At 39.4% G+C, this 12,500-nt stretch overlaps 1 protein-coding gene across 1 annotated transcript in view; it reads left to right on the top strand.

Moving 5' to 3' along the window:
• LOC140924381 (tyrosine-protein phosphatase non-receptor type 21-like) overlaps window positions 1-11,035 on the top strand; it is a 45,682-nt gene extending 34,647 nt beyond the window's left edge. The window contains exons 15-21 of the mRNA XM_073374414.1: window positions 3,386-3,460; window positions 4,101-4,175; window positions 4,400-4,471; window positions 8,036-8,164; window positions 8,292-8,523; window positions 8,970-9,130; window positions 9,738-11,035. Coding sequence (XP_073230515.1) covers window positions 3,386-3,460; window positions 4,101-4,175; window positions 4,400-4,471; window positions 8,036-8,164; window positions 8,292-8,523; window positions 8,970-9,130; window positions 9,738-9,866 — 873 coding nt within the window. The 3' untranslated portion in view covers window positions 9,867-11,035. The remainder of the gene's footprint in view (window positions 1-3,385; window positions 3,461-4,100; window positions 4,176-4,399; window positions 4,472-8,035; window positions 8,165-8,291; window positions 8,524-8,969; window positions 9,131-9,737) is intronic.
• Window positions 11,036-12,500: the final 1,465 nt, after the last annotated feature.

Here is a 12,500-nt window from a genome sequence, read left to right as displayed (position 1 = left end):
ATTTTTCCCGCTAGCTTAACACACCCGTGACAAATATCGCAAAAATCGCAAAAATAACAAATGTAACTAAATTCCAGACTTAGAAAAAAAAGGAAGGCAAGAAGGACCCCGAAATTACTGACAGTAGCAAAATACTGTCATATCAATCTGTGTATGCTTCGTTCTTCCATCAACATACAGCTACAGTGCATAAAAAGGAGTGCCGCCCACAGAAGGGGGCAAATTTTAAGCAATAAAAGGGGGTGGTAGCAGAACTTTCATGCCCAAGAACCCACCGCAACCATCGTTCAAAATATCAAGAAGAGCACATTGGGGGAAAGAAAACAGGCATTGTACATGAATGTCGCTGTGCAATACCCAAAGTTTTTTAAACAGGGATTGCCAGTGACTTGGTAATCCTTCCCTTTTAAATCAAGGCTTATAGTTAAACAACAACCATCCCAATGAATGTTATATGTGTATGCCAATCCATTTATTTTAAATAACAAATGATCCAATTGTGCATTTATGTGTCCTTCGTTCTATTACTCACGAATCATGAACAAAAATAACAAAACCACCGAGAAAAGAGACCAAAAGACCTAGGCCATACAAATACAAAATGTCATAACATGATTGGTTCGCTTACAACCTCTGATTTTAAGAAATACCCTTTGTGGACGTTTGAAGCTACAAAAAACCCAAAAAATGAAAATTACATTGTCGCGATATTTGTCACGGGTGTTTTCAGCACACAAGAAAAAACCTTGTTACTTTTGCGATTTTTGCGATAATTACGGACATTTTGGGGCCCTTCTTGGCTTCTTTTCTTTCTGAGTCTACAATTTTGTTACATTTGTTATTTCTGCGATTTTTGCGATATTTGTCATGGGTGTTTTTAGCTAGAAAGAAAAATCCTTGTTATATTTGCGATTTTTGCGATATTTGCGGACATTTCGGGGCCTTCCTTGGCTTCTTCTTTTTCTAAGTCTAGAATCTTGTTAGATTTGTTATTTTTGCGATTTTTGCGATATTTGTCATGGGTGTTTGTAGCTAGCAAGAAAAATCCTTGTTATATTTGCGATTTTTGCGATATTTGCGGACATTTCGGGGCCTTCCTTGGCTTCTTCTTTTTCTAAATGAAGAATCTTGTTAGATTTGTTATTTTTGCGATATTTGTCATGGGTGTTTGTAGCTAGCAAGAAAAATCCTTGTTATATTTGCGATTTTTGCGATATTTGCGGACATTTCGGGGCCTTCCTTGGCTTCTTCTTTTTCTAAATGAAGAATCTTGTTAGATTTGTTATTTTTGCGATTTTTGCGATATTTGTCATGGGTGTTTGTAGCTAGCAAGAAAAATCCTTGTTATATTTGCGATTTTTGCGATATTTGCGGACATTTCGGGGCCCCTCTTGGCTTCTTTACTTTCTAAGTCAGGAATTTTGTTGCATTTGTTATTTCTGCGATTTTTGCGATATTTGTCATGGGTGTTTGTAGCTAGCAAGAAAAATCCTTGTTATATTTGCGATTTTTGCGATATTTGCGGACATTTCGGGGCCCCTCTTGGCTTCTTTACTTTCTAAGTCAGGAATTTTGTTACATTTGTTATTTCTGCGATTTTTGCGATATTTGTCATGGGTGTTTGTAGCTAGCAAGAAAAATCCTTGTTATATTTGCGATTTTTGCGATATTTGCGGACATTTCGGGGCCCTCCTTGGCTTTTTCTTTTTCTAAGTGTTGATTCTGGTTAGATTTGTTATTTTTGCGATTTTTGCGATATTTGTCATGGGTGTTTGTAGCTAGCAAGAAAAATCCTTGTTATATTTGCGATTTTTGCGATATTTGCGGACATTTCGGGGCCCTTCTTGGCTTCTTCTTTTTCTAAATGAAGAATCTTGTTAGATTTGTTATTTTTGCGATATTTGTCATGGGTGTTTGTAGCTAGCAAGAAAAATCCTTGTTATATTTGCGATTTTTGCGATATTTGCGGACATTTCGGGGCCTTCCTTGGCTTCTTCTTTTTCTAAATGAAGAATCTTGTTAGATTTGTTATTTTTGCGATTTTTGCGATATTTGTCATGGGTGTTTGTAGCTAGCAAGAAAAATCCTTGTTATATTTGCGATTTTTGCGATATTTGCGGACATTTCGGGGCCCCTCTTGGCTTCTTTACTTTCTAAGTCAGGAATTTTGTTGCATTTGTTATTTCTGCGATTTTTGCGATATTTGTCATGGGTGTTTGTAGCTAGCAAGAAAAATCCTTGTTATATTTGCGATATTTGCGGACATTTCGGGGCCCCTCTTGGCTTCTTTGCTTTCTAAGTCTTGATTCTTGTTAGATTTGTTATTTTTGCGATTTTTGCGATATTTGTCATGGGTATTTTTAGCTAGCAAGAAAAATCCTTGTTACATTTGCGATTTTTGCGATATTTGCGGACATTTCGTGGCCTTCCTTGGCTTCTTCTTTTTCTAAGTCTAGAATCTTGTTAGATTTGTTATTTTTGCGATATTTTTCATGGGTGTTTGTAGCTAGCAAGAAAAATCCTTGTTATATTTGCGATTTTTGCGATATTTGCGGACATTTCGGGGCCCTTCTTTGGCTTCTTTTTTTTCTAAGTCTTGATTCTTGTTAGATTTGTTATTCTTGCGATTTTTGCGATTTTTGTTAGTGATTTTCTGACATAATTTTTTCTCAATTATTTCTTTTGCGACAATTGCGAAAAACATTTGCTAGCAAATTTTTGCTAACAAGATCGATCCTGGACATATCTCCTTTGGTGTGATGTTTGGGAATAAATGTAGTCTCGGTTCCCATCTTAGACTTGAGCCAATTCGCGATGTGTTGGCTGAGTTTGTTGTTTGCTGCCCTACGTCCGAGAGATTTTTAACAGGTTAGTCCTGTTTACACCGCTTCTCAAGAACCAGTACTCCCAAATCACAATTTGATCTTGGACGTAAAACCCCGGCACAAACACTTGAAGAACAACTACCACTTTGACACGTAAAAAAAAGGAAATGAGAGAAAAAACTAAAGTGCAAGCAACAACGGTTATTTGTTTGTGGTTTTTGATTATCTCCCATGTGCTGATCTGTGTTGTGATTGGTCATAACACAATTAAGTAAACAGTCCTGAAATATTTTAGTTTAGTATTCACGGATTTTTGAGTTTGACAGTAAGATCGTCTGGGTGTTTTCTGGGTGAAGAAAAACATTTACATTTTTGCATGTAATTTTAGGCCGGGCCTTGTTCCACTCTCTAAAATAGTATGTGTTTAATATGTGCCTAGAGGCATTGTATATTTTACCGCTTGCCCGTGTTTTAACTTCATGCTGTTTCAAATAATGGCCCTGTCATTTAAGAGAATGTAGACTATTTAAGGTATCTGTTGTTGTCATGTTACATTGCAGCTAAAAGAACTTGAGAAAATATTAAATGATGGTCAGGTGTTTACGGAGTTTCAGAAGTTAGAGCGACGAAGTGAGGTGAGTGGTCTTAAAAGAGACACCTTGGCATCAGGTTTTTCATGGGAAACCGCAAACCACAAATCTGAGAATGTCACGTGACGACGGTCTTGCGGTAGCGTTTGCAGTTTGCAGTTTACTTTTGAACGGCAGGAAGGGCTGAGAACAGTAAGTGGCTTACGGCAAGTTTTTTTTTCTGATAGAAATTGTACAGCCTCACCTTTAATGGCACAAAGAAGCATTCTATATCCGCCTGTACGATGTGTTAGATTTTTAAACTCCAGTCAATCAATGTTCAATGTTTGTTTGGGCGATAGAAGTGATGCACATCGACTTGACGAAATATAACATGGCAGCACTAAACAATGAACACCTTGTTAAATTTTGAAATCCCAGCAACGTGAAACTGCAAATGCGTTACTGCAATTTGTGTTTTAATGTTTCCCATGAAAAACCGGATGCCGATGAATGTCTCCATTTATTCAGTGACCCCGCGTTGTATACGAGGCGGTAAACCGCGAAAGAGCGAAATCGGCTTTAACCATTCTCGTATCCAGCAAGGGCGAAAGGAATAATTGTTTTTATTTCATTCTCCCCCTCCACTTTTGCCCAGTTTTGTGTAATTTTTGTCAAGGTAGCTGTCTGTCATCGTCTTTTGCAGCAACTTGCAACGTCTAGTGCTCAGTGCAATGGAAATGCCGAGAAAAACAGATACAAGGATGTGCTTCCGTATGAGGTGAGATGGCTTATGTCTTCCCCATTGCCAAGCTGTTGAGTCAAGCGTTTCTTTTGTATAGATTAGAAAAAGTGCCGTCCCTCTGACAGTGAGACCTGGTGTTAACCTGTTAAGTTTTGACAGATATTCCAGTCATGTTATGGATTTGAAGCAGCATTCACATACTCCTCTTAGACTCATTCAATTGAATTGACCACTCAGGTTTGTCATTTGTTAATCAACAGGAAACTCGAGTTCGTTTAAATCCTCGGAAAAACTCAAGTGGCAGCGACTATATTAACGCAGACTTTGTTAAGGTAAGAATCATTCAGTTTGTTGTTATGACATGTATATGTACTAGCAATATTTTTATCGTTAAAAGGCAGTGATTTCATCGTCGCCGACTTTGTCAAGGTAAGGCAACATAACAGAATGGGGCTATTCTTATGAGGGGTTTGTTTGTTTGTTTGTTTGTTTTGTAACCACTCATAAAAGTTTTAACTTAAGAGGTCAGGGTTTGCTGTTCCCGTATCTTGTCTTGAACGTACGTTGAACCCCTAAACAAATTTAATAACATTTGGTCGCCACTGTGTAGAAACAGCGGTGCAATTTGACCGCTAATAAAAAGAATCGCTGTAATGAAGTTTTGCCGCGGTATTTTTTAATGGTGTCAATGGTCGCCGTGAAAAGAAATTATTAAGGTACGCTAACTGTCAGTTAGCGACTATTTCAATTAACTTTTTCGGTTTGGGAGCTGGGATAAAGTGACAAACATTGCATTAAAACTAATGCTAGGCTTAAGACATAGGCATGACACCAAAACCCATCAGAGCCGGACAGCACCAAGGAAGCAGTTCCGTCCTCCTTTGGACTCGACAGTTGCAGATGGCTGGTGAAATTAAAACTGACTGCAAAATCTTTGTTGAATTCTGTTAAGGACAAACAGAAAACGAGCCACGCTAATATCACGTGTCCCGGAAAGGTCGTCCATGTTGTTATTTTGATGCCTTTTGAACCAGAGTTAACTAGGATTTTTCTTCGGCTCTCACACCTTTCCTCTCCCTCCACCGCATTTCTGTTGCTCCCTCCCTCCCCCCCCCGTCATCACCACCACAACCAGTTGGGGCAGGTTTCATACGTGACCTTTTTTTGCCGCCGAACCTCTTTACCTTCCCAAATATAGCCCGCCGAATATAGCCCCCATATATCTTTCTGGTTTGGTTTACCTCACGCAAATTTTACCAGCAGTCCTCATTTTGAGATTGGAAATGTGCGAAACTTTACATTATTAAAAGAGAACAAGTGACAAATAAGATTCTTCTGCAAAAAACGAGAGAAATAAAGGGGAAAAAATTGGTTATAAGTAGTAGTATAAGGATGATTTAGGCCTGGTTTTGGTTCTCCTCGTTTTTGTTTCCCCCTTCTCCTCCTCAATTTTTATTGTTTTCCACCTTTCTCCTCCTACTACTAGTTATAACATCGGAAGAGCAGGCGGGGGACTGGGATTGGTAAAACATTGTGTTTCGTGCTAGAAAGAGCAAGTTTGCTTTCGCCCTCATTAATTTGCACGATTTGCAACCCAAGAATCAGTGAATCGAAACTTTAACAATTTGTTGGATAATGAAAGCGGCAGGAAAAAGAACTTGCATAATTACGTTACGACTCAGTGATTTTAAATCACAGGCGAATTAGCGCTTATCCTTCATAGAATAATTCATACTCCTGTTCGGGCAAGCCTAGGAAGGTCTTTTGTTTCTATTGGAAGATTGTTGCGCGAAAGTACAGTCATTATTTGGGCGTCACCCAAAATTCAAAATTGCAATAGGCACGCAATACGTGCGACGGAAATAAGCCAAGTTAGAAAGCAAAGCAACGAGAATGTCTGCTACTCGAACGACTCGTACAACGTAAAAAACATGCAGGAAAGAAAGCTCTGTAAGCAGGGTACTTGATCTCAAAAACTTTGCAACAAAGACACACAATTCCCAATAGTGCAGGAAGGAAGAAATTAAAGGCTGGTCATTGCTCTGTCGATTGGCAGTAAGCAGATGTCCTCTCGGAGGACGATTTTTGCTCGGAAAAGGTAAACTTACAAATCTTAAGCTTACGGTATTTTTTATTGCACCTTGAAGCCTGGTGATTTTTTCTGAAGTTTGAAAGCAAATCTGTCAAAAATAATTGGAATTGACGGGTTTAGCGTACAGCCAAAATTCCGTGATCGTGCATGAGATAAATAAGGTATTGTTTCAATGAGAGGATCGACATGCGACGAGTGGCCAATTATAAAGTATTTATTTAAGTATTTCGGCAGTTTGATGATTGTATTGGAACTGATTGATGTTAGCCTATTCATCGTAGATGTTCGGAAAGGTGGTGATTTCTTAAAATCTTACTTAGCAAAATGATCTCGTGAACGAGTTGGATTGTATCACGTTCGAACCGTAACAGGGGCAAAGTCCAACATCTTCACGGGCAAACTGCGTGCGTGACAGTTATTTTTAAAACCCTTGGGTTAATTGCCCCCGCATCCCGGGGAGGCACCCTAAATTCCCTACTTCCTTTTCAACACGACTTTTTCCACGGAACTCGAACTCCAACGGTAAAAAAACATGCTAGGGTCGTAGAAATAGGATAGCATCAGGTATAGAAACCAATGACGCTTTCCCAGCTAGAGAAACGAATCCAGCAGACTTTGACAAACTCAAAGGATGTAATCCAAAAAGGCCAAAAGTCGTCCCGCCGAAGTGGCTGCGCGTTGAGTTCGAATTTCAAGGAAAAAGTTGTGTTGGAAAGAGAGCATGACGGCCGAGATGCCATCTCGTGCCTCCTGCCTTGTGTATTATATTGTATGGAGGGTCAATTTGAGAAAATTATCACGATAATTCGTTTGAGCATTAAGAACAACAACAACTAACTGCAGCGTAAGTTTTATTGACCTTCATTTGGTATTTCCTACAAATCTTAGGCCCGGTTCAGACGCCGAACTTTTCATGAGCCGAACCTAACTAAGGCCGACCCAAACCGGTTTCACTGATTAACAAACTACATCCATTATCTTACTAATCCACGTCCAATATAACATAACTTGAATGACTTATTGAGCTATTTTTTCAGCTCATATATCAGTGGTCTGAGCGTATGTATCTTTGTGGCTTTGTGTGTTCGGATGTCTGTTGCAGGGGCCAATAAGGTTGAAGGTACTTTGAGTTGATGCTTAGGAACCAGTGAGATTTTGGCATCTAAACATGACATTGCTGAAGGTCAAACAAGGGCACTTTGATTCTTCTTCACAATTGTTTCGTCTTTTATAAGGGCTAAAGTTGTTTAGAGGTATAACATTTAAATATCTTCATGATTCAAACGCTGAGTACAGTGATGCAGCTGTTTAAGGGTTCATATTTTAGTGTGGGTACTACTTCAAGACATTTCTGACCTAGTTCGGCTATCGCCAACGGTACAACACACGTATTTCATAATTTATGAGTTCTGTTTCACCTGCTTCAAGGTAGAGTAGGAAACATCATACGTTTTTCAAAGTGCTTCCAATGAAACAACGATTTATTAATATTTAGATATGGGCTTTAATTTGAAGTATGCCGCCTATAAATTGTGGTTTTAGAAGTTGGAAAGGCAGCTTATTTGTTTTGAAAGTTGTACTGAGTAAGTTAATCCTGTAAACATGCTATATTCTCTCGCTTACAAATTTCAACAGACCTTTTTCGTTCCGCATTTTCATAAATGTACAGCAATGCCCAATTCTGCACAAAAAAATTCTTAATTTAGCATTAAAACAGTAGATTGTCAATACGGTTACACTAAAGCATTCAAAATAGCTCATGCACGTTAAACGTTATTATGTTTTCACCTATGTACCATTGCAGATGAAAGTAGGGACACGAACATATAGATACATTGCAACCCAAGGTCCTATGGAGAATACAGCAACTGATTTCTGGCAAATGACGTGGGAGCAAAATGTTCGAATAATAGTTGCTGCAACTGATAACAAGGTAACCACTTCTGAGGATGGTCGGACACATTAATGATTGTTATGTTCGAAAGCCGTGGTGTGTTTAAAGTAAAACATTTCAGTTTATGTAAGTGTATAAATGGCTGTAATGATGCTTTTGCCAACAGATTGATAACAAGAATGCTTGTTATCCTTACTGGCCAGAGGATTCTGGAAGTAGGAAATGCTTTGAGTCATTTGAGGTTGAAACGATGTCCGTCAGAGATACTACTTCATTCAAGGTGCGCACATTTTCCTTGCGCCAGACATCTCAGCCTAAGGAAAGTAGACTCATTTTTCATTTACACTTCACGGATTGGCCGGATCATGGAGTACCTGAGGATCCCAAGAACTTCCTTGGTAAGTGTTACATGATACCGCTTAGTTGAATAAGCATTATACTGCTTATATTCTCACGATTATTTATTTTTTTTAATTTTAAGAACAACATCGAAACGAAAAAGTAGGTCCCCAATTATGCTCTACCCTAGACGAAACGAGCCATTGTGTGTGTAGATTGGGTTCAACGTTCAATGCAGGAGTCTCTGTGACTTGCGACGAGCCCTTCCTTCTTTCATGTAGACGGTTACTAATAAATACTGAGCTTTGTATAAAATTGAGAAAGACGACTTATTTCTCTTGCCACGAGCTTGGAAGTGACAAACATCCTGTGTCCTTACGAAATTCGACCCTAGGTGTCCTAGAATACCGGTTTGGCCGTCTGACATCGCTAGAGTTGTGTGTTTTCGAATTGTCTGCGCGTGCTAAACTCTTTTAATAACCACTGTTTATTGTCTTTGTTTTAGAATTTCTGGACGAGCTAGAATCTGCAAGGCAACAAGTCAGCATAGGTCAAGGTCACATAAATGACATGGAGCCAGTGATGGTTCACTGTACAGCCGGTGTGGGGAGGACTGGGGTGATAATACTAACGGACCTCATGCTCGCCTATATCCAGAGCAACCAGGTAAGCTGTCACTCAGGTCTTGGCCTCATTTATACATTTGTCATTGTAGGTCGTTCGTGTTTTTCAAGTAGTTAAGTAAACCGTAGGTCAAGGGCATCAGGAGGTCTTAAAAAACTCTGGCACTCTCTCTCTCAAAGGATCATTGTCAAGGGAGTTGTAAGTGGCAACTTGATATCACACGCCGCTCAGAGCAACAAAGCAACAAAATACCTAAAAAAAAGGGTCCCTGTTGCAATAATGCAGATGTACGACTCTGATTTCGCGGCCTTTAACCGCGCTGCCAGGTATTGAGTTTTTTTTGGAGCTTTATAAAAAACGTTGTTTTTCCTTGATATATAACTTGTGTGAGGTCTTATTCCCATTTTTTAAACTCCCCTCGGGGACAGAAAATTTATCCGCATTCTTCATACAAAAAACAAAGTATTCTTTGAAAATAATCCGAAATTAATAGTTTCTCGCATTACTTAAAAGAAAACTCGCCACTTCTTTGAAGATCAGTCAGAAAGGAATTTCCCCGCCGAAGCCAACTTCCGTTTAGTCAAAATTCAGAACTGCACACATGCCCATTATAATATAACAGCATAGCTGTCTGTTTCCCTTTCTGCAGCGAATAAACGTTTTGAAGTCGCTGGTTGATCTCCGATGTCAGAGAATGCTGTTAGTGGCAAACTTCGGACAGTATCGGTTTGTGTACACCACACTTATACACTTCATCAAGAACAGCAGACTGATTTAAGAAAGACTGTCTGATCATCAGCTCGTTGCACGCTCACAGCGTGTCGCAGGATTAATCACCTGAATGACTGGCCTGATGATCAGTGTGGAGGCAGTGCAGCCTGCGTTATCACAGTTGGCCGTATACTCCCTTAATTTGGCTAGCTAAAATTAACTATGGTCTGTTTAAAAGCGAGTTCGCTTTTACAAAAGTATAATTTAATGGAATGGCTATGATACCACAATATTTGCTTACTAACGGAGCAGGTCTCCCGTTTGGGAGCTCCTGGTCCTTTCGGCCGAGAGCTGTTTGTGTGTGATGTAATACTACAACTCCATGTATGCATCTTTGTTATTCCCCAAACCTTTGATACGTAAAAAGTACCTTGTTGTGAACTCGACCATATTGACGTATATACTCATACTAACTTCGAGCTCGGGGTATTTTTAAAACTGCCATTTTCATTGCAAATTTGGTCCTGCAAATATATTTTATCTACTTGTATTTAATGTTTTGCAACAAAAAGACTATATTGTAAATAGTTCCAGCGTATCATTTGTACCAGTAATGTGCAGAGAAGCCCGATAAAAGAAATACCCGTGGACTGGAAAATGAGTAATGTCAAAACTCCGTAACTGGGGTGGAGAATATTGTTCATTATACCCCGTTCTTCGTTATCGCTGGGTTTATTTCATCGGTCCCCGCAGTACTTTTTTGTGTGTAATTCCCTATCACTAATATCAAGATATGTGGGTTACGATTTTGTGGACAGAAGTGTACATTGAGACCCTCTAAATGAAAGGCTTCAGTCGAGGAATATTTTTCTGTGCTACGCAGGCTGATAATATTTTCTTATGCTGTTGTTAACACAGCACTTTGTGATCATACAGTGTAGTTTCTGTTTTGTTGTGTTTCATTCTCTGTGTTGGTATGTTAAGAACTCTCTAACGGGAATATATCTATAGTGAAAGGTGGGTAATAGTGTTGGCCTGTAACGCTTTTAATGCCAAGCTGAAAATGGGTTTCCTAAATTTCGATTATTAACTCTGTACACGGTAACGTATCAGTAAGTGTTTAATATCAAATTAATATAATGAACAATTATGTACAATGTCTTCGAATCAAAATGTATATTAATTTTTTAACAATATATGATATATTTTTTATTAAATATTACTTTCTTAATTTAAGACTGCGCCTTTGTGTGTGTTACTGTCTTGACACATTTTGAGTAATTTTTAAAACACGAACAGCAGTGATGTCTCACTGGTTAAAACTTCCAGCGCCGAACTGGGCACATGGGAACTTCTAAAAACCCTTCCCTGATATCGTTAGTTTGTACAAAGAACCGTGTAATCGACCAAGAGCCTTATTGTTCATGTGCTATCCATTGCAATTTACGCATCAAGAATGTCAACATACGGCAGTTAATTAGCTCCATGGATTTGCTGATCTTTTACCTTTTTGGCACTAAGGAATGCAGATAAGGCCTTGAGAATATTCACTCAAGGACAATAAGGGAAAAGTGTACAAATGACATTTAAACTCTCTTTTGAATTTAGAATTAACTTTGGAGTTAACATGGAAAGACATTGTAAATGTATCACATTGGCGCAATAAAACACCGTACTAAAATGTGGCGATTCATTACGTCCACCTAAAATAGAAAGCAAACGGCTCCTCGATATACACACAGACCGAAAAAGCGGTGACAAAAACCACAAGCCTTGCCTTTCCATTAACATCACATTCCATTTTAAGACGATAAACGCTTGGATTCCTGTGACAATGTAGCCCTCCAATCTCTGGTTCGTAGGTAATTCAGCCACTGGCTGCAAGAGAGGAGAAAAACGCACCGTTTTGTTTTTTTCTGAGGTTCACCTCTCGTCCGAGGAAAACACTCCCCACAGGGCATAAAATCGCCAGAGGCAACACCTGCTAGGTGGTCAACACTTGTCAGGGAGACAACACTCTTCAGAGGGTCAATGCTTATCACTGGAAGATAACTCTTCAAGAGCACAACAACAACACTCGTCAGGCGGTTAGCATTTGTCAGGGAGACAACAACTAAATGGCACGACTTTCGTCAGAAAAACAACACTCTTCTCAGTGGTACAACACTCGGCAGATGGACAGCATTCGTCAGATCGACAACACTCGTCAGATGGACAACAATTTTCAGGGGGAAAACACTCCAAAGAAGGTTAACACTGATCACGGGAGAAACGTTCTTCACAGGGCACAACACTTGTCATTAGAGCAGCCCTCGTAAGAGGGACAACAGTCATCAGATGGACACTCTCTTCAGATGGCCAATTAACACTTTTCACAAAGGTTACCCTCGTCAGATGAACAACAGTTGGCTTAAAAGGAACACTCGCTACGACGAAAGCACTCCTCAGAGGGTATACTTTCATCACAGGAGGTCCACTCTTTACAATCTCTGTTTTCTCTACCCCTCAGAGTAAACACTCTCGCCAGAAGAGCAACACACATCACAGGGTCAACACACTTCAGACGTTTAACACTTGTCACACGGACAACACTCGTCATGTCCTCAAATCTTGTCAGAAGAGCAGCAAAAAATCGCCAGAAAAATCGAATCGACATGTGCAGTTGCAACGTGACACTTAGAAACTTTCTTGCTTCGTATCG

This window comes from Porites lutea, chromosome 14, assembly GCF_958299795.1.
Source record: "Porites lutea chromosome 14, jaPorLute2.1, whole genome shotgun sequence".
In the NCBI taxonomy this organism is placed as follows: Eukaryota; Metazoa; Cnidaria; class Anthozoa; order Scleractinia; family Poritidae; genus Porites; species Porites lutea.
This window is presented reverse-complemented; position numbering and strand designations above follow the sequence as displayed.